The sequence below is a fragment of the Pleurodeles waltl genome, chromosome 2_2 (genome assembly GCF_031143425.1).
Source record: "Pleurodeles waltl isolate 20211129_DDA chromosome 2_2, aPleWal1.hap1.20221129, whole genome shotgun sequence".
In the NCBI taxonomy this organism is placed as follows: Eukaryota; Metazoa; Chordata; class Amphibia; order Caudata; family Salamandridae; genus Pleurodeles; species Pleurodeles waltl.
In genome coordinates this window covers 926057640-926081115 of record NC_090439.1, presented here as the reverse complement: position 1 = coordinate 926081115, position 23476 = coordinate 926057640, and the positions used below count along the sequence as shown (strand labels likewise).

Sequence of the window (23476 nt, the reverse complement as noted above, 5' to 3'; positions counted from 1 at the left end):
ATAGTCAAAATGTTTTTTAAGAATGTTTTCTCAAAATGTTCTCGGAGAGAGCCCCCTCTATAGAAAGCAGGCTCACTGTCGAGAGTCTGACTTAGGGCATTGTTCCTGCAGGCTGTTGGCGGTACCACTAGCAGACGTGAGTGGCTTCAATGGGTTATTCCTTCCTCCCACCCCTGACCTGTAAAAGGCAGCAATAATTGATGGGAAATGAGCCTTTTAAACCACTGGGCCATAGTGCCACTTCACCTGCTGCACTGATTAGAGCTACGCCCCAAAAGGTCACGTGTTCAGTTTGTTAAAGTGGCTGAATCATGAAGGAAAGACTCAATAGAATGATGGGTGGAAACGTCCGCTTCTTGTGGGCAGTTGAGTAATATGCACAGACTGCTGAGTTACTGTCATGATATGACATGCTGTTGGTAAACTATTTCTTTATACTATACCATAACAGTCTTTTTTAAAACCTACCGTGTCCTGAGATTGTGACCCGCGTCGCCCCGTTCGTGCTCCCAGATGTTGGTTGGATTTTTGAGATTGAAGCAGTCTGCTGGCCGGCTGTGAAGTGAAAACATTCGTTAGCATTGTTTTCAGAGATAACGTCGCACTAAGGACATAATGTACCCCCACCAAAGAGCCAAATAACATCTGCATGCAGTGAGGAACTTGAAAGAGGCAAGCCAATAGAAAATGGTGCACATGTATCTGTGCAAAATTCACACGTATCATGCATCTTAACTTCTGGAAATTTATTTTTACAAACATAACAGGCATTATGACATTTAAGAATGGGGATTATTAATTGAAGTGGATGATAATCCACCACTAAAAAAATAAATGCCACTGTTCTTGCTAGGTCCAGCAAAGATTTCAGTAACTTGAACACAAACTTAACCTCTGGTAGCTATGGTACAGAGCAGACAGGTTTAACTTAGGAAAAAATCGTAAAGCATTTACCAAATCAGCTAATAGTCAAAAGTACAACACAATAAAAAATCGCACTTGAATGTATAAGAACATAAAACAAATATTTTAATGAACAAAATGATACCAAAACGACAACATTCTGATAAGGGGAACCAGAGATATGAACTTTTTAAAAGTTCTAAATAACAATATTGCCAAAAAAGTGCAAATTGACAATTTGGTCTCACTAGACCAGGACAAAGGTAAGGTTTGAGGCCTACTATGATGGACTGCGGGTCATATAAGAGGACCAATCTGGTCCCAGTCAAAAGAGTTCTCTATGCACAGAGCTTTTATGAAGAAAAAGTTATCATCAACAGGGCAAGTTGCAAGCTTAGTCCAAAGCAAGACTCAACAATAGTGCTGTTGTCAACAGAAGTGGGAAAGATCCATGTATTCGTCAGTGCTGGCAAAGCCCTCTGTGTTCAAAGTTAGACACTTTTCTTGAAGTTGAATTTTCTTTAGTGAGACTAACCAGAAAGTTGAGGCTGACCTGCAGTTTGACGTCGGCGACTTTTACTTCAGTGAAAACCCCGGTCTCCCTCAGTTCCCCAAGTCAGAAAGTTGGCCAAACATTTCTGAGTCTAGCTTTTGCCGTTTGATCAGGCAATATACACTCTAACATCAGTCCAGAGTCCCAGGACCTCAAGAATAGAACTTTTGAGTTAGGACTCACTCCAGCAGAAGCCACTAGAAGGGTCCAAGGTAGGTCCAGTTGGAGCTGGTCACCTGGGCTCTTTCAGGAAATTTGGTTTCTTGCACATACTGTGGCAGTCAGGCAGTTAGGCAGAGGCAGTCAGCCAGTTGACCATTGGAGTCAATGTATTTGTCTGGGCACAAGTGGGAACAGGACCAACCTCTCAGGTCTCCTCGCAGCACGGGCAGTCCTTCTGTTGTCCACACCTCCAAAGCAGGTGCAGCCCTCCTTCTGTCTCATACAGGTCCAGTAGTGTCCTAAAAGGGGGTCCTGAAGGATGCCACATTTATGCCTGACACTAGCCTGTTGGTTGAAAATGAATCTTTGACCCTCCTTAACAAATAGGGAAAAAGATTGTAGGGCAACCCTACCCACCTTTTCAGCAGTTCATGTGTGCCTTACTGAAACAGTTCCACATTGCCCCTTTCTACCTAATTTCAACACAGTAGAACCATTCCCCCCTTGTGCAGAGCTATAGTGCTCACCCTAGAGGTATGGCCAAGGAACTGAGCAAACTCTCTCCCGTGACCACTCAAAGTGTTCTGGAGGCAGCTCCACTCCCACTGAGATAGGAGCCTGGATGGCTTGTTAGTCAAAGGGTTAGAAGGCCTACCTGTGAACTAAATCTGCCAGTGGCAGGATAGGCTTCCTTTGAAGATATGCAAGCTCTGGGAGCCACGTTACACCTAACCAAGGCGCTATTCAGGTGCTGGGTGACAACTGGAAGCTCAGGCAAATGGACTTCTAGAGACATGAAGCAGGATAAAGGCAACTTTGTATAAGTTGCCACAAATTTGGCTTTACCAATGAATTGGATTAGTAATAAATATTGTTAAAAACACTTCAAGAATGTATTTTTTATCTGGTTCCTAGGCAAAGATACCATAATTTATTTTAACGATGTACCCCAAAGCTTTTGTATGGAACAGCTGACTCTGCTACAGTAAAAATAACTTTTAGGACATTGTCTCTGTAAGGACATGTTTAGCATCACACTTTTACATGCCATACGTTTAACTACCGTGCACCCTGCCTTATGGGCTTTTAAGCCTATTTACAGGTGACATATAATAATAAAAATGAAAGGAGGGTTTAGGCTTATCAAAAGGGAATATTTTGACAAGTCAAACTTGCAGTTTAAACCAGCACAACCACGTTACTAGTGGCAGGGCAACAGTCATGTTGTGCATTGTCACTTTAGTATGGTAATATATTTATTACAGGCAAATAGTGACTTTTAATTTACAGGCACTGGGGGGCTTATTTATAAGCCCCTCTGTGCTGCTGGCATGTTAATTTTATGATGGTCTAGCAGCGCATACTGCAGATTTATATTTACAAGGCCACGTAAAGCTACCCTGCATGGCTTTACATGTCCTTGTAGAGATGGAGTGAGACAACGTAGTATAAGTCGCTGCGTTGCTTCACACTGCGATAGGGAGGCATGCCATGGGCTTTGTGGTGGGTGTTACCACGTAACACTAATGGCATTTGATGCATACCCAGATTATAAGATTTCATGAAACTGGGAATGGGTCAAAAGCCTACACAATGAGGAAAAATAATTGTATTTCTCCTCATTTTTGCCTCTTTCTATGTGCGCTGTGTCCTTCAGCACACATAAAAGAGGAAAACATCTCCATTGGTTGTTTTTGTGCAGGAAGGTGTCCCTTCCCACACAAAAACAATCATCCCTACAATGCAGACACCCTTGCACCATGGTGCACGGGTCCCTGAAGTCAGAGCATGGCAGCCCATTGTGCAAGCACAGGGGGAAAGGACAGGGATGTGCCATAGCTGATAGATATGGCACATTTCTGCCCTTTCCATTTGAAGCAGGGCAGCACAGCAAGAGTCCTTGCAGCACTGCCCTGTGCCAAAACCTTGTAAATGAGCCCCTCGGTACACATTGAACGATATGGTAGGGACTCACAGATAAGTCAAACGTGCCAATTCGCATATAGCCATTTCAACATATTTTAGGGGTCAGACCACCTATACCAGGACCTGGTTAGCACAGTCCCAGTACATAAAGTCAATAAATCAGCAGGTTCAATTCAAAAACAAAAAATGAATGATATGCAAAAAGAGGCATTTGCCTACCTAATACATAGACGATTGTAATCCCTGTTCGAAAAGTCATTCTCTAATTTGCCTTTTGCAAGTGACTTGTTGTGATGTCTCTAGATGCCTTAACTAAAAAAGCAATGGCAAAGCCAATAGGTCTCGTCTTTGTGCCTGTTGACTTTGCCAATGTTTTTTAGCTATACTGTTAACTATCCCCAGTGCTGTAAGGCATGGCTAAAGTAAATACACTTTTAAAAAGGTGTTATGATGTAGCATTTGTGTTGTGTTGTAGATATACACTCCCTGCATGCCTACGAAATGACAGGAGCATTTTTTTATTCAAGTGCCGGTCGGAAGCGAGAAACACAGAGGACGCAGCTGGTGGGGGATGCAACAGCTGAAGGAGGATTGCGCCAGTCGGTGGAAGCAACATGGAGGGCAGTGGTGGGGAGGAAAAGCAACAGGTTAGAGAGGAACGTGGAGTAGGCTGTGCCGAAGCACACACGCGAACAAGCAAATGGGGAAATATAGGAGTCGGTAGGAGACGCAATGGGCAAGAGAGGAGGGTGCAAGTGGGGGGAAGCAACACACCGGTGTGGTGAAAAGGAGAATCAGCATGTGATAAATCAACGTGTAGTGAGCGAGGAAGAAGTACACTGGTGAGATAGAGAGCAACAGAGCGTGCTGAGGAGGGGAAGAAGAGCACAATAGGGAGCCAGCTGGAAAATACAAGCACTCTCGTGGAGTTCTTTAGACAAAAAAGAAACATAGATCTCTATAAGTGAGCAGTCGAAGGACACAAGAAAAGTGGTAATAATCCAGGGGTGGGACAGGTGCAAGATGGATGAATGAGCCTAATAGGAAAATCTATCAATGATAAGTAATGAGGAGTTTCCAAGCCAGTGAATGCTTTTGGTAAGTCCACAATTTGTCTCTCAGAAGACAGGGCAGGGCATGCGCTGTTAAGTAGGCTTGATCTAAAAAGCATATCCCAATAGATGGAAAGCAGCTGTAGTCTAAAATGCACATCCCCATTTTATTCAGTAAGGAAACATGTTCAATATGTGCCACTGAATTGTTGGACAAAACTATTTGACGTATTGCAGAAAATTCTGATGTTGGTTGGCTGTATATAGGGCACAAACATCCGAAGTGAGCAGTAACCAAAACACGCACTAGCAAATCCTCCAACCTCGTAATACATCACCTGATCTTTTTTAATATATGAGGATAGTGGAGTGACATAATGCATCAGAAACTTATTGAGGCAGACAGACATATGTTCTGTAATCCATCTTTTCCACTCAGAATGGGCCTGACTCCTAGTTTTATTTTAGTCTTATGTATGTTAGCTAAGAACTATATGGAGAGTCTTAGTTCTTCTGAGGTTAGCTCCTCAGATAATGAAGAACCTAATGTAAGAGGAAACCTCCTGGATCTAAAAGTAGTAGTTCCCCAGACTCCAGTGTGAAATAGCATAATCACAACTTTCACCCTTGCCTATACCTTCCTTCTATGGAGAAATCTTTTTATACCAGCTGCAAGTGGCTGTTTTGTTTGGATGTTTCAATATAGAATTAATTTTCACTACTGCACAAATACATAGGTAGTGCAAGCTTTCCCATTAGAAAACACATAGTCTATGCTCCTGCTCTCCTCTCACACAGATAAATCAAAGCACTCAGTGCATGACTCACATACACACCCCGTACAACACTGACATCAGGAGAGCCGCTTCCCTGCCACATCAAAGAGGTACAGCCGTGCAGTGTCATTGCAGGCTCCTGTCACCAGCTGGTAGCTTTTGCCTGCAGACATAGAGTAACTAACGGCTGCACTTGACCCAAGTGGATCTCAATTATTTTCTGCCACCTGCAGCCTCGAAAAGCAAACCATTTTAATGGGTGACACAAAAGCAGAACTACTGACTTTCTAAAGGTTAGTTTTTGTTTACATACACAATGCAATAGAAACCCTCTAGATACGTTTGAGGCAGTCATGGAGATGGATGGATGGATCTGAATGATGAGATGGATGAGTGAGTGTGGATTAACGGATGGATTAAAGGATTGATGCATGGCTCGGTTGGTGGTGGGAGAATTTAACGAGTGGTTGAATGGACGGGTTTATGAATAGGCTGATTGGTTGGAAAGGCAGACAGAGACAAATAGAGAGAGACAGAGACAGGTAGACATGTGGCAGCAAACAGGAAGACAGTTAGACACACTTACAGGGAGCAATATGAACAGACAAGTTGATAAGCAACCAAGCAGACATACAGACAGACGGACAGGCACGTATTATTTGGTATTGAAATAAAGTATAAAAATCTTATGGCGCGCGCCTTTCAAACATTACAGACATGCGCTAATAGGCCCCCTCTAGAAAACATTGGTATTCCACGAGCGTGCAGGTGTTTTGAGATGAGAGGATGTCAGTAGGTGTAAGGAGAGTGTGGTATTAAAGGGGGGTCCTTGCCCTGACTCACAACTAGCATGTGCTGAAATAAAAACGGTAACCACTCTGCCTTAAAGCAGGTGTGGCAGTGCATGTGTGTGGGTGTGATGCACAGCACTGGACTCTAGTCCTGACTCCTCACCAAGAGGAGCCATGCAGCGCACACACAGCTCCTCCCAAAATGTCTCCTGCACAGTACACTCTGCAAGCAACCACGGGCACTAAGAAGCATAATTCGGTGTGCTGCGTGTCGCCAATGCTGTGCTCCCTGTGCACATTGTTCTATATCAGGATGAGCCATGCAGCAAAGTCTTATCCTGAAAATTAAATTGCTATTAGCTATGCCCAGCTTAGTGCCCATTTGTTAAAGGCACATGAGGGGACAGAGAGCTCTCCTAAGCAGCACGTTGCGGGCACAATAACGATACGGGAATAACACAGATCAGAGGTCAGCATTCCACCCGGGACAGACACGGAGGCAGGAAAAGTGTACAATTTTTGTGGTAACATGAGTTGATCCCGCAACATGGAAAACAGAGAGGTAGGATGGGGAGCATTGACCATGGAACACGGAGGAGGGCGGGAGACGGCTGAAAAACACACTCTGCTAAAGTGCTTGAACCCAAAGTAACTCCTACTAAAACAACGTTCCACAGCATGGTCTGTGATTGGATCTGAGGTTAGGCACAAGTGACAGGCTGAACGCCGTGGCGTACATATTGGAAGTCTTGCGCTATTATGGGTTTTGATGGTGAAAGGCAGAATTTTTTGAATTGGTAGGTTTGCTTTTTATACATTGTATGTCATGATCGCATCTTTAGTACATTGCTGCAGAGTTCCCAAAAAACATTAAATAAATATATAATCCACCCTCAGTTACTAAGTACCTGAAATAGAGCCATTTATGAAGAAGCAGGGGTGATGGTTTGTAGAACAGAGGAAACTCATCTCTGAGGTCACGTGCAGAGTGTGTCTGTCACTCTGGGAGGTGGGCGTGGGTGGGAGGGACAGCTGGTAAAAACATGAGCACTTTGTAGAGTGGTGCAAAACAAATAAAAAAGTAGTCCCTAAAGCAGGTCCTAAAATGAGACCACTGAATGGATAGTAGTATTTGGTCCATGCTCTCAGGGAGGGCTAAACACAAGAAGAGGAAGGAAGCATGCATGCCGTGCACAAATGAGGAGAAAAAATAAGTGAGTGATGATGGAGCCAGCAAATGGTAAGTGTAGATAGAGGCTGAAGTCCACAGATTGAATACAACATGCCTCTTCGAGACAGATGAAGAGTTTGTCTAGCGTAGACCTAAAAATGTATGTCGCTGCTCAACTGCAGTAAGTTATAATAGTTGACTTCTGATGTCACAATGCCTTCTGCTAGACCCAGATGGACAAATGACATTATTTTTTTAGGTGAACCATCATCTACCCCAAGTAATAATCCATATTCTCACATTATTTACTTCAGCTGGCTCTTCAGAAAAGACTTTAAATTCAACAGCCCCTCTCCAACAAAATGCCATTCAGGATTGCCTCACTTTTGTGCTGAATACTAAATGTAAGTGTTCTAGTTGCTCATTGGAACTCTGTAGTGATGGTACAGTACTAGGGAGTTAACTAATACTGCTGCTCATGTTGGGAATGCATTTTTGACTCTGCATGCCAAAATGTTTTATAGAAATGGATGTGTAAGTCATCAGAGGACTCATAGACAATGTGCCCTCATTTTACCTTTCTAGAGCATTAACTACAATTTCTATGATAAAATGGAACCCCTCAGTTTGTTCATTTCTAATAAGAACGCTTTAGTTTTAACAGCTTTGATTCCAATAGGATGATTTCAGGGGTGCCACACTTTTGTCATAAATGTTGAATGTTAGTGCTCCAGTTGTTCATTAGAACACTGTGGGAACTTGTCTTTCATTAATTGGAGGTTAACTAACAGACTGCTGCTCATGATGGAAATACATGTTTCGCTCTGCGTGTCAGAATATTTTTAGTAACATGGATGAGAAAGATATCTGAGCACTCATGGAAAATGTGTCCTCATTTTTGTTGTCTAGAGCACTAACTTTAATTTCTATGACAAAACAAACCCTCTCATTTTAGTACTTTCTAAAGGAAATGCTGAAGTGAACTGGGTTATAACTTGGGGTGGGTGACTATCGATCTCATGGAATCATCACAACCTTTGTAAGGGTGAACCCTCAATGTCCTAAAATTAACAAAATTAAGTTCAACCCCTTTGTATTTGTGGGAAGGAGTAGACAGGTGTTACTGAGGAAATTGTAAAGTATTAATAAAGTACCAAAACATTAATAAAGTAAAAATGTATACCAATAAAAATCTGAAACTGAATTAGAGAAATGGAGTAAAATATAATAAACACAATGACACCAAAATGACAAAAATCGAATAACTGGAGACAAGAATTTTTAAGGTTTTAATTAGAAATAATGCCAAGAAGAATAGAGTACTAATGATAGTCAATGATCACAGTAGACTGGGGCTAAGACTCAATTTGAGACTGATTGTGATTGAGCATGGGTTGGAAACACCAAGCAGGTTTGTCCTTGCCAAAGCTCTTACCTTCTGATTTAGTTGTTTAAGTCCTGATCCACCACATGAGTACAATTCTACATCCCCACAAGGACATCTGGAGAATGACTTAGAAACTCAGAGGGTGTCAGGCAGAGACCAACAGCAGGGGCCAGTCCAGGTCCAATTGCCACTGATTGGCTGGACAGTTTCAGGAAAGGACTCTTGTATCTTGTTGTATTCCTGTAGCTTGAATAGGAAGTCATAAATATGATAATTGGAGTCCATGTCTTTGTCCTGTGGTAGTACATCCAGTGCTTTAGGGTTCCTCTCAGGTCACAGACCGTAGGTTCAATCCTCTTCTGTTCTCTCTCACATCCAGAAAGTATTCTGAAGTGGGTGCCTTGAGATGCCACATATTTATGTCTGTCATAAGCAAGTGGGTGAGAATGACTCCTGGGCATGCTTTAATCAATGAGATAAAAGTTCCTGGGGCCAACCCTACTGACTTTGGGCATTTTCAAGGTGGCAAAAGTCTTCAGACACAATCAACCTGGGCTTTGAGGGCTTGTTTGGGAGGTGTTCTATGGTAGTCGTAGTGTCCTCCCACATTTAACACTAAAATCCAGTTTGAAATCAACCAATGTACCCTCCCAATAAACTGAGAGACAGATGTTGGGCAGAACTAAAGTAGGGTTTTCCAGTAACCAGACAGTGGAGATATGAAATTGTATGTATAAAACCAGCAGACGTGTCAAGAAGGATTTGACACTCAAGCAGGATTTGGCATGTTATGTCAAAAAGGATGCTCTCAGTCCACGCCCTGCATATTCAATGAAGTTCAGAGCAGTCATCTCTTCTCATTCATGTCAGAATATTGTTTGCTCTTAAGAGGCATTTCACACCCTTTTCACACCTATGTAGATGCCAATTGCTGGTTGGCAGAAGTCAGAAAGTAAATGTGATTTTTTCCTCCAGGAGCTTCAGGCAGAGAAAAAGTAACTTTCTAAAATGTTAATTTTCCCTAATATTTATAAAAAATCTGACTTAACCATTTTATGGGATTTTTATTAACTAATCAAAATAGTTGTTTAACTATTTTTCTAGCTAGTCCATTTCCTGATATACAGTAATATGATATTAATCTGTACTCTGGTTTTCTATATCCAACAGCTGGCCTGCCACAGTGAAAAAGAGCTTTTATATGCAGCTTACTGTGAAGACTAAGGGCATGTTAACACAGAATTTCCACATGTTCTATTTTAAATTCCATACACCCTGCCTGTGGATACAAGGTCTAGATAGGGGTGACCTATTTCTATTTAAAAGGGAGGTTTGGACCTTGCAAAATGTTTTTTTAATTTGTAGTGTTTACACTGCTGCATTCAGGTTACAATAGTAGACCTGAAGTCATGTTTTATATCTGGACTGTTGTATATGGCACAGTAGGTGTTGCAGTCCACTAGCGGCCTTTAACTTACGGGTCCTGGGTATGTTTTGTACCATATACTAGGGAATTATGTGTAGTACTCCAGGTTTTATAGTATTTATTTCTTAACATTTCAGACTGTATTTATCCATATTTATTTTCTGCTCATTTTATCTTTATTTATCCATTGTTATTCAGTGTTTAGTGTATAAATCAAATTGGAATGAACATATATTTCGACATGTATTTAACTGATAAATGTATGCACACAATTGAATGTCCATCAAGTTATAGCTTGATACGGAACAACACGCTAACCTGCATTGTAGAATAGTGTGAACAGCTTTCTATGTGCCCTTATATAAACTTCGGTAGTAAATCTTCTCTACCTGTCAATCTGCACACCTACTGTCCTGGCACTCATGATTGACAGAAGTGAGAATCAGCCAAATAATATTTTCTGTATTTTTTCATATATAAAACAAATACAGAAAGGAAAACAGATAGTTTTCTCTCTGTATTTTATCTGTGAAAATCAGTGAAAATGGAAACTGGGAGGTCTACTTATGCATAAGCTAAATCTGCCAGTTAGGGCTATACCAATTACATCAGAATGAACAGAGCACAGGCACGAGGTCACTGGTTAGCAGGGGTAAAGTGCACAGAGTTTTACAGCCAGCAAGACGAGTCAAGGCAAAAGACAGGTGGTACATAATGCAAAGGTTGGTAAGTCCTACAAATGATTAGGTGCTTCAGATAGCTTCATGTGTGCTACTGTTTAGAACACTGCGGGAAGCTGCATTAGAACACTGGGGAATCAAATGACAGACCGCTGCTGCTATTGTTGGAATGATAGAAAATGTGCTTTCACCTTTTATAATGTCCATGAGAAAATCATGAGAAAACCTTTTTCTTTAAAACATGGTTTATCAAATCCCAGCAGTTTTCTTTAAAACATGGTTCATAGAATAAATTACCTAAGAACACACCAGAATTCCTAAGATGATTAAGCACTGTTGTCACCTTTTTGTATGTGCCCCTTTATGCGACCCTCAAAACCCAGCATTCACTACAATTCATTTCTATGAGGACCATGTCCCAGAGTTCTGTAATGGCTGCTATCTTTTCCAATGGTGTAGCCAGCCAATCAAGCTCCCTCCGCACCAACTTGCCCCTTGGGGTCAGTGTGTGTTCAGCTTGCGCCTTTATATATTTTGTAATTAATTTTCAGGACACAGGGACCATGTCCATGAGTCCTGAAATGGCTTCCCTGAAATATTGTTCATGTAGTTACCAGCCAATCACAATTGATTAGCCTCCATAAAGTAGCCAATCAGAGCATACCTGGATAGCAATAGTCCAGCTATAACTATATTTTTAACCTCTTCATGACCACAAGAACCTCTTTAAAAGAGAATTTCTCAAAAACGGAAGAATGGATTTACACCAAATAGCAAAAAGCACGCTTTATGAATAAAGTTCTAACCTTTTCCCAAATTTGGTTTGATTCTGTTCAGTTGTTTTTTTCTGTATTGCTTCCCAAAATTTTCTATCGGAATTAACATGGAAAATCAGTGTCTTGGAACCTCTCCTTTTTCTTGGCCCTGCTTGATGTATCACTTCAAACCTTTTTTGGGGTCTGAAAGGATCAGATGGTACACATGATGGGTCATCAGATGAGAGTGTGAGAAATAACTTCAATGGCAAAGGTGTGGGGGATGGCCAAGATTGTGGTACAGTTAGTGGGAAGAGCAGATGAAAAGTCGGATGACAGACGAAGGGTCGTAAGGAGTGTTTTAAAGCTTTTCTAATCACCAATATCTCTGATGAGAAATAAGCATAAAAGGGAATGATTTACAATGGTACACATACATGTGTGGATTTCCTCATGTGTAGATCAAGTCCTATACCTACGTGTAACTCAACACTTTTAGGGTATTCACCATTTCTGAGTGGAGATTTACACTTAAATACAGATGTACATGTCTCCAGCCTCTCCAGTTTGAAGGTGAAACCTCTTACAACAGAATTTATAAGTATAGAATGACTACAAGTAAAATTCTATCTGTTGGTGTCCACTTCCATTAGTGTGGCCCCCTTCCTATGAGAAACTACGGAGACATTTAATGAAGTTTATGTTAAAAACAATATATACCAATAATTCAATTTACACAATAAATGTAAAGCAATCTACCATACTTAATTTTAAGTTAGAACTAACAAAATATTATGCTTTAATACCAATTGAACATCAAATTCAAATGTCCATAAAACCATACAATAATTTAAATATATAAGATAATTTACAAATAGCAATAGTTTAAAAATATAATTATCCAACCACACTAACAATTTTATTTTGCTTAGTTTGCCATAAGCTTGGTTATTTTTTAAGTTACATTTTAAAACAAGTCTATAAGTATATTTAGTTATGTTCCTATCCCACCTGGGCAACACAACCAAGGCCGTAATGTTTAGTAGACCAGAGAGGCAAAGGCCATTACTCCCCTCCTGTGTTTGAGAATAGTACTACTACAGTACTTACATGTTTTTAGTTTTATCAGGGTGGCCATCATTAAAATTGTCTTGCGTGGTTACACCCAAGATAATTGTATATAATGTATCCTTGTAATGTTAATCCCAGACTACTGGTTATTCCCAGGCAGATGCACCATCATTCTGGGCGTGGAGACCAATAATGAAGCTTGTAACAAGACAATTGTGGATGAGGACTCTGTTAGGTTGTCCTGGCAGGGTTAAAGAGAGCGATATTACAAACCTTTTATGAGGACTACAGGTAGGCAGTAAAGTTCTCCTGCAAATATCTCCTCGTTCCCCCCTTTTTCTGACTGAGACAGAGTTTGACCTCCATTTGCTAAAGTGTGCTTGCAATTTTGCTTTCAAAGTTTTGATTCTCTGAATGATCCATTCTCGAGGGGTTATTGGGGTAAAATTCTGGCAAAAATAGTGAGAATCAAACAGGATAACCATACCAACTGTTGGAGCATTGAATAGTTTTAGGTATTAAAAGACCAGTTCAGCAGTGTTGCCTTTTGCAAATGACTGATGGACAGTGTTCACCATACATACCTGCAGATGTAAAGATGGCACTCAGCAGTGCCAAAGCGAGGCAGTTATATAGAGAATGTAGGGGGTCCAATGTGAGGCCCATCTTAAATGAGACCGGAAGTCGGTCTGCAGCCAACATCTGCAAGAGGAAAAAAGAGGAGCTGTCAAAAAGTGGGCATTTCTCCAACAAACTTCCTCCACTTGTGAAGACTTAAAATGAACACATGCATGTGTAAATTTAGTGAAGCCTAGGACATAGAAAGAAAAAAAAGATGTGTTTTTAACATAGGCGCAAGTACTATGCTGGCTCGGCCATACTGCAGGCTGGGGCTGTTTTCTGAGCAGGATTGGCTGCAATTACCTAAGCTTGCACCCACGACCTCATTCTAGTGTTGGCCTCCTGCAGGATGGGAATGGTTTTAATATTTTTGCTAGGGCTAATGTTAGTATCTTTTCCCGTCCAGCACAAGCACTCTGAAATGGAAAGTTACAAAAAGAAGGAGGGATGATAAAAAGTTAAATAACAGCAGAGAGAAATAAGAACTGTAGAGAGGCTGAGACAGTAAACTGTATATAATGAGAAAGATAATGAAAGAGCAGATGAAGGGGAGAAAAAAGGATACATATAGAGAGAAAACAGACAACAGGAATAAAGAAAAGGGATTCATTGCAATATATGCCCACCTCTTATTTATCACATAGCTAAAGCAATGTTTATCTTTGGATGAAGAATAATATGAATCAGGCAAAAAGAAGCACTGGAATTATGCACATATGCAGCTGCTGCACGTTCAATGTGATGGAGGGTTTATCAGGCACAAGTCCTAAAAAAAGAAGTGAAGGAACTTACGAAGTTAGGCAGCATGCTAGTGACATCATGGCACATGACATAACCTTGGTGACATCTCGGCCTGTTACACGGTACATGGAATCACAGGAAGTGGCATCTCAACCCATGACCTCACAGTGACATCATAAGATGTGATATTGTATCTTAAGACCTCACACATATGTTTAGCAGGTGTGACATGAATACATTTGAGCGCATTACAATGTTTAACAAATGAGATTTTGTGTTGGGGTTGTGCCAAACAAGCAAACCAACCCTGATGCAAAATCCAAGCCTCAACTTTTAGGGGCATAATTATGAGAGGCTTGAACCTCTGTTACGTCACTTTTTGTGACACTACAGCAGCGCAGACCTCTCAACCATATCAACGGGGTCACGCAAAGCCACTTTATGTGGCTTTGATTGGCCTCATAGATATCGAGTAAGAGAAGGCAGCACAAATCGCTGTATTGCCTTACTCTCTTCAAGGGAGGTGATCCATGGGCATTGCAGTCATTCGTGTTACAAAAGCCCCCACAGCCCACATCGTGCGGGGGACCCCTGAGCTCTAAGGGCCCCATCAGCACAGTACCCTGGACTGAGAACTCCTGAGTGCCTACGGAGAGGAGCCCCTCCATGTACTCTGCAGAGGGGCCCCTCAAGTTTCGTTCTGCCATTGTTTGCGGTAGTTGTTCCCATGCAACACCCATGGATTTTGACGCATCCCCAGATTTACATGAGTTTGTAAACCTGATCATGCTCCAAAACCTTACTCTTTCCCAGGAGAGGTGCAACAAGGAGAAATATTGTTATTTATCCTCGTTTTTCCTCTTTCTATGTGTACTGCATTCTGCAGCACACATAGAAACAGGAAAAAGCCACCTAGGTGCCGCCTCCTGCTCAAAAACAAACCTGCATACACTTCAGACACCCTTGGACCATGGTGCATGGTGCCTGCATTGGCACTAGACAGCCAAAACATCACTAGCGCAGTGGGAAAGGACAGGAATTTGCCATATTGCATAGATGTAGGGCATACTTGTCCTTTCCCTTTGATGCAGGGCAGTGCAGCAAGGTGACTTGCTACACTTTCCTGCATCAAAAGCCCATAAATTAGGGACATATTTTTTTAAACCTGCCACAATGAAATGGGCACCATCAAGAAATGTGGAAGTAAACCTATTCGTAGTTAGTTGCAAAACCTGCGTTTTAAAATATCATATGGGGTTCATATAGCTGCTGCTGAGATCTTTGTGTGCCCAGTAAATCTTAAGGGATACTAAAAATGGTAAGATAACTCTGAATGTGGATGCACTTGCTGGAGAGGTCTATGTTTTGTCTAGGGGGGCACCTGCACTGCCCAATGCCAGGAGCACGGGCTGTGTGGTGGCCCCCCTGGAGCCCCTGGCACCGTCTCCACCAGCATTTAAATGGCGGTGCAACCACCATGTAAATACTGGTGGAGAGAGGGGTCGTAATCCCCAGGGCAGCACTGCTTGCCGGAGGTCCAACCATGCCGCTTTTGCCACAGTCATAATGTCGCGGTTGGACCACTGCTTTGGCGGCAGTCTGACCGCGACGACCAGGCTGGCGGTCTGAAGACTGAATGAGGGCCCCGGTGTCTGCCTTTGTTTCCCCTCCATTGCATTTAGGTGTGGGGCTCCCAGCTCCAACAAAAGGAGACCTGATGGCCCCTTAACTTCGGCCTTTGATATGGGCCCAGCTGGAATCTGATAACCCCCCTCCGTGCCGGCTCATTGCTGCCCTCCGAAGAGAGCACACAATTCACAGGCACTGTTGAATGTGTCCCGGAGTCTGAAAATTACACCAGGACAACGTCTTGGCAGGGTAGACGCTGTCTATCCTGCGAAACTAGTGGGTAGATGCAGTCTACCCACGTGTACCCTCAACTTGTGTCCTGGGATTATTGTACTCACCACACATCCTATCATCTCCTGCCTAATTTGTAGATCTCAGCTTTAAAATAATCCTAACTCAAACTGATCGAAAGTTACTAAAAGAAAAGTGATGCATGGTGCAGCACAGCGTCAGACATTTTGCCAAGGTTAATTGATCAGTCACCATTCAGTTACTGATTGCTCTAATCAGTCATTAAACATATACTAATAAGGTGAAACCTTTGCCCAGTGTTGATTTATATAATTAATTGACTGTAAACGTTTTTGTTTGCTACATGAAAATAATCTAGGAATATCGTTCAAATAGCTGGGAGTGATTTACTTATTCTTTGTCTTGCTTCATTGTTCCTGCAGCACAAACATGGCCCTCAAAACAGTATTTATTTCAAGGGAGCAATCCGAGCAGAGAAAAATCCAAACCATTTTACTTCTTTTCATAAATTCGGATTTCTTGAATCTGACACAGTCTCCCAGCAAAATACTTACATCATTAATATGTAAAGTAAAATGCACTTCTGCAGGGCGTATCTTAAAGAAAAGAGAGTGTTTCAGAGGCTCGTAGTGGGGACACGTGGTAAGGTGAAAATTGAAGACCGTTTCTAAAAAAAAATCCTGCGATATGCAGAATAAAAGAAGTGCACCTTTTATTTAAAATAATGTTAAAAAGTGGCAGTTTTCTGCTGGTTGCAACATTGACTATTTTACCCAAACCAAGCTACTCTTAGATGATGTTCCTGTGCTTCCTTGCAAAAAAAACAAAAACAATTTATTCCAATGACCTGGCCATAAACGGATCACGAGAGCAATGCAACTCTAGAAACATTTCCCCCAACTGACTAAACAATGTAGGAAAGTGGTGGGTTGTAGTCTGACCTGTTGGGGGCACAGGAAGAAGACCTGAAAGTTATTTCTCTCTTAGAATAGCCCTAGTGATGGCGCCTGCATGCCCCACCAGCTGTCCCTGCTCTACTGTCCTTTCTTCGAGGCAACGTGGGGAGCACTGTCATGTATTCATCATCCCTCCATCTTCCTTATATTCAAGACTGCTTGTACGTGACAGCTAGGAATATTAGAACCAGTCCCGTCCCATAGGAGGCCACGTTAAGGGTGGGGCTGTGAGGCAAGTTCAGGCCACTGAAGCCCATCACACTCAAGAAGAGTACCAGATATTAGCAGCGGGCATCTCTTGTGACCCCCTTAAATAGGTCACAATACCTGTAACCAGGGGTACTGGAATTATGCGAGTCTGAGGTTGCAGTATTGTCAACGTACTCATGGATTTGCCACATTTGCCACCTAATCCATCATCTGATGTATAATTTATGGATTTTAACAAAGAAATGTTTTTAACTCAAACGGGTCAAAACTGACTAAAAATCGTCCGACATGTGTTGCGCACAGTTGAAGGCCCTTCACAAAAGTTGGCTGGTCATCTCTCAGCTGTTTATTGCTGTGTTTGTGTGTTAACTTGTTTCTGGTGTAATGAAACCTTTGCCAAGGTGTAAAAAAACGAAAACAATGTGCATAATGACTATCAGAAATGTGCTGTGTTAAGCTGTTTTATTTACTATTCTTGCAGAATAATTTAGTCAACTTGGCTGCGTGATTTGGTCTCCTGGCACCTAATTCCAGTATCCCTGCTTATGGAATGCCTGTGTGTAGCTGCCCTCCTCTCTGTAATGTCCTGGGATCTGAATAAAACGGTATAGTGTCGCCTCATATCAGGTAGGCCTGAAAATGGGTTCATTAATATCCTCATTTTGTATCGAGTTGGACTAGCGAGTCAGTCCGACCCTTCCTGTGAGTATGTGGGGTGGAGGCAACTCATATAAGTGTCTACACAAGACACTAGTGAGGCCCCTCAGGGATGTTTGCCAGGCTGGTTATCTGGCGAACCCTTCATCTACCACATCTAAAAGGCAACCACTGGACCTCAGCATGTGGGGGGATGGGGTGGGGGCCTTCGCCTCTATCCAATAAAGTCGCCCACCCTCGGCGCCCCAGGGCCAAGAAGAGAGGGCGCTTCTGGAGACAGCTGAGGACGAAGTGAACAGAACCCATAGGGGTGCTAAACAAAAAAAACTACATCTGCAAAATACTTTTCACAGTTGTCTACTTTTTACTAAACAGCATAAACAATTTTGGAAATGTAGGTGATAATTTATTCAAGCTCGACTTTCACCTCAGTACAGAAAGGTTTGTTAGAAGGAACACCATCCCCGTCCGTCTCCACCCCACCTGCCACAGTTCCACAACTTTTTACTGGCACTCCGTGGGCCCTCACTCCGACGCACACACCCAGCAAACGCCATATAGCGCCCCTCAATGGGGCGTCCAGCTTACCGACTGCGCCGCTGTCGGGTCTCTGCGGACGGCCGGCCTCCAGACTCTCTCCTCCTTGGACGGGCGTGGGGGCTCTCTGCCCGGCCGCTATTTATCCTCTGCCTGGAGTCGCTGCTCCTAGCAACGGGTAGAGGACATTGCCCTGGGCTGTGGAGCAGAGGCGCTTCCCCTTGTAGAGCCGCGACGCACCGGTGATTGTTGTGTGGCTAATTAGACCAGCCCCACCTGGCCTTCTTAATGCCCGAAATGTTTCAAAGAACGTAAAGTAGTAGTTGGGTACATATTCGAGGCTTGAGACTTAGTCGTAGTATCAACAACGCGGAGTTACCCTTGGCTTTTGGTTCCACAACATTTCGGAGCTATGGCAATGACTTCCCTCCTCTGGTTGCCAGAAAACCCCGACTGTTTGATACACTCGCTACAGCAGCTAAGGGAACGCTTGGCTTCGAGAATTACTCGAGCTGGTGTGTTCTGTGCTGTGTTCACCGCTATCTTCTCAGGTAGAAAGTGACATTTTGATATCCAAATCACCAAATTCACAGTGAGATGCCAGGAGAGCCAGCTACCCAGCCAGATGTAAAATACTGGTACCACGGTCCACCGTCCAGCAAGGCCTCATCTGCACTGTAGTGTCAGACATTAGGAAGGGAGCCTTTTGGGACTTGGAGTATTTTGGCTTAAGAACTATTTGAACCTAGGAATTGCCTATGCGATAATTGCTAAAAGAACTCCCACTGTGCTTACTCTTTGCCTATATCTTACCTTGTGTAGTGCTTGAGTAAGAGCCCATAGCTGAAATGGTCTGCCCCGCAGCCGTACCCCCACCCTGTTCTGTAATATTTCATTTTGCTGTGATATTAAAGTACCTTCTTTTATGACAAGGGCACTATCCTGGACAGTGATTTATTGAGTATGCAGTTTTGGCTGTTAGTTCTGAGCCTCTGCCTTCCACAGTTCTCTCTGAGAAGCCTTGGGCTGCTCGCCCTCACTACCCTGAGAGTTAAGCGCAGAAGGGTATTCTTGGCCAATTTGCAGAACCAGAGTAGGAGTAGGCCGGACCCTGGACTGCAGGGGCAAACAATCACAATCACCACAATTGTAGCCCAGTACTTTGTTCATCCCCACAGTGTGTGACATGCATTCTTGCTTGCTGTCCATGCTTATAACTCATTTTCTCTCTATGTTCATGTGTCTTTGACCTAAATGAAGTGTACATAAGGCTCTGGAGTCTTTGTAAAGTCTTCGCCCCATGACTTATTAGTTGACCTATGGATGGGTCACTTTAATAGATTTCCTTTGTTCACATCGCTGTGTGGAGCCTTATTTCAATTTTCAGTCCATTTCTTACCAATTTGCCTGTGTAAAACGTTTTACTCGGTGTCAGAAAGTGAATAATGCACAAATAGTGCAGGCGTAACCTCTCTTGTTATACAATCAACTTCAGTTTGCGCATTAATTAAAAACTTATACAATAAATAAATATATTCATGTATTTTCTCCATTTCAAACTTCTCTTTGCAATAACCAGATATGCATCTGTTTCTGCTTGTTATAAGAGTGAGTTGTCAGAAACACCTTACCTTCACCTACAATAAGGGGCATATTTATCAATCACGCAGAGTAGCAAATCACCTTGCAGCTCTGCGCTGCATGATAGGAAAAGGGCAGGAATGCGCTGTACTTAATACTATATGGTGAATGCCTGTCATTTCCCTGTGCTGGCGCATAATGTGCTGCCTAGCGCCAACTCACACACCCATGCACCATGTTTCAAGGGTGCCTGCTTTGCAGACAGGATTGTTTTTGTGTAGAAAAGGGCATTGTCCTGTACAAAAACAATCTTTAGAGACATTTTCTTCTTTCTATGTGAGTTGCAAAATGCAGCACATATAGAAAGAGGAAGTATCAAGGAGATATAAAGATATTTCTCCTTGTATGATTCCTCACCTGAGGAGCCGTAGCATTTTGATGCATTTCCCAGGTCTGCCAGTAATGGTAAATCTGGAAATGTGCCAAAATCCATGGAATGCTTGAGAACAACCATGCTTCACCCATGGAATGCCTTCCCAGGTCAGAGAAACGCAATGCAGCGATTTGTGCTGCATTGCATTACTCTAAATTTATAAAGCCATGCAAGGCCACAGAAAGTGGCCTTGAATGGCTGGATAAATCTAACTTAAGAGTTAGGTAGCTCTTGTACCCCATAGCATGGGGCAATCATGACACAGCTCCTTGATAAATATGCCCCTAACTTTCTATTTGAAAATGTTTCCTTTTCTTTTCCTATTTATTAACACCCAAAGTACAATAGATTTGTCAATCACGAATGTGTAAATTAAGCCAACAATCTACAGTTAATTATGCGTTCCTTCATTCCCAGTAGTAGTGAGCATGGGTGAAACATTGAAACACAAATTCCATCACCCTTGAGACCCTTGGGCTTATCACATAAAGTGAGCAGTGCAAGAGCCAAGACACAGGCATGATCACAAAATGCCTTTTGACTGGCGCTTGCTCATGTTCTTGTTAGTAAGTTATGGTAGTTCTTGGAGCAAATGCCTCTCACCACCATATTTTAAAGTAGGTTTCTGGTGCAATAATATGTGACAAAAATGTTTGTGCATATCTGTTATGTGGCATTTTGTTGTACTGATGATGCTGTTGGTTTTTATTCTGTTCCTGTTTTGTGCTGCATTACTGTAATGTAATGTTGTGATGGGTTGTTTTGGATTTTTTGTTTTCTTGAGCTCTTTATGTTTTAACTGGGTTATTGCGTTGATTTGTGTGTGTTACTGCACTATGTTCTGTTGTTTTTGTTAGGTATGTCAAGAACTGTTGCTACATTACCAAACAAAAGCACCACATGACTCAAAAGTGCCTTTAACAAGCAAACATTTACTGCTGTCTAGGATGGTAAAATAGTGCTGATCCAGCTCTTCAACTATTTATGAAAACAATGAGCCCCAAACTGTGGCAGAGGCTGTGGGCCTCATTACGAGTTTGGCGGTTTTTTCGGAAGACCGCCACAGTGGCGGCCGCCAAAAGACTGTCATATTGGCGGTAATCTGACCGGCACATTATGACTCACACCGTGAAGACTGCCAAAAAACAGCCACAAATCCGTCACCGCCAGGAGACTGGAGGGTGGGAAAGAGGTGGTTCACCACCAGCACCGACATGCTGACACATTTCCATCCACCAGATTATGAGCCACAAATCAGCACAGCGGTTCTTCCACAGTAGAAAACCATTGGCGGTGAGAACCTCTGCACCTAGAATCCACCACAGTTAGAACACAACACCACATTGGATAGTTTGAATATCCCACATCTGACACACATACACACACAAGACACACCTACTCACAGCACTATACAGCACACCCCAACACAACCCACAATTCTTTGCTACAAATGTTAATTACAAATACACAGAGAACAGGAAAATACACCCATATAGCACCATTACACCATAGGCACAGATACACACACCCCCACCACACACAACACAACTGCACTACCCACACAAAACACACATAACGACCACACACACACACATACACACCACAAGTGTCCATCACCCACTATGTACTACCCACACCCCATCAATCAGCCTACACTGTACCCTTACACACACAAGAAGCCACTCCCACCTGCAACACCACCACTACCACGTAGTACCCTTGGTTCACAGACGAGGAGTTGAGGGTCATGGTCGATGAAATCGTCAGGTTAGAGCCATAACTGTTTGGAGCACAGGTCCAGCAAACCTTGATTGCCAGGAAAATGGAGTTGTGGCAGAGAATAGTTGACAGGGTCAACTCAGTAGGAAATCATTCACGTACAAGCAAGGACATCAGAAAGAGGCGGAACGACCTACTGGGGAAGGTGCATTCCATGGCATAATGACACCAGATCGCTGTGCACAAGACTGGCAGTGGGCCCTCACCTCCTCCCCCACAGTTCATATCTTGGGAGGAGAAGGTCTTGAACCCCCTGCATCCCGAGGGCCTGACTGGAATACCTGGCGGACTGGACTCTTGGAAGAGCACACAACCTCTATGTCACACAATTGTCATGCACTGCATGAATCCTCAACACCCAAATACTCCACAATGTACTGCGTATCTCACTACACATCCCACCTATCCACCTAATGCCCCTCTCCTGCATGCCACACCTCCACCCATCCCAACTGCACACACAGCCCTTCGCAAATTCACGCCTAGCATGGGCTAATACTAACATTATGACTCCCACAATGCACAAGCCCATCTACCTGAATACCTGGATTGTGCACATCACATCACATCCCTTGCATGTATGCCTATTGGACTACCTATACCAACTAGATGTTGCGACTGAGGACCACAACATGGCAATGACAGCAATGCAAGGGTACAACACAATGCCAAACAAGGCTAAATACAGCTGCAGCACTGTGTCTAATCCAATTGGCCACTAATCAGGATCCACAGCCCAGAAAGTCTGTCACCATGGCTTGGTATGTCAATTGGCAGACTCCATGCACAAGCACAGCGTGCACAGACAACAGAATTAACCTTGTATACTCCCATACCCTCCACCCACTGGGACACCATGCTGCTATGTCCAGCCTTCTACCACTCACAACTACCAAGCCTGAATAGTCACTAGCTCACAGTGCGGAACTGTCATGCAAACTATCAGTCTGTACAGCCAGATATACTTAACTTGAATGACACCAACCTAAATGGAGTATGGTACATATGTCACTGATCACTACCTAACACCAATGGTATGCTGTGAAGCATCTGTCACTGTACTGTATGGGAATCATGCCAAGCCCCTGTATGCATATGAAAAAGAGTTCACCAAACACATCCTCAATATGTAACTCCCTCTCTCACTCCATCCACAGGTACCCCTGCCAGTGCCACCATGAAGGGGATACCAGAGACTGCCAGCCCACCACAGGATTAAGGCCCATTGAGGAAAACAGGCCTGGATGTCTGGACACTGACGACCTACCTGGCCCCTCTGATACACCTGTTCAGTCTACAACTCCCTGCCTCACCCGCCCACATCAATCCCCCCCAAACCCTGTGGCCTTAACATCGCAGCTTACCCTTCATCCCCAAACTTGTGTCCCAAGGACAGATCAAACTATTGTGTGCGCCACAGTACAGGG

At 43.0% G+C, this 23476-nt stretch overlaps 1 protein-coding gene across 2 annotated transcripts in view; it reads right to left on the bottom strand.

The window, feature by feature from the left end:
• LOC138282759 (fibrocystin-L-like) overlaps window positions 1–18368 on the bottom strand; it is a 455872-nt gene extending 437504 nt beyond the window's left edge. For both annotated transcript variants that reach the window (XM_069220630.1, XM_069220631.1), the window contains exons 1-3: window positions 18308–18368; window positions 13238–13355; window positions 469–555 (exon numbers count right to left, since the gene is read on the bottom strand). In XM_069220630.1, the coding sequence (XP_069076731.1) occupies window positions 469–555; window positions 13238–13355 (205 nt within the window). In that variant the 5' untranslated portion in view covers window positions 18308–18368. The remainder of the gene's footprint in view (window positions 1–468; window positions 556–13237; window positions 13356–18307) is intronic.
• Between the last annotated feature and the right edge of the window lie 5108 nt (window positions 18369–23476).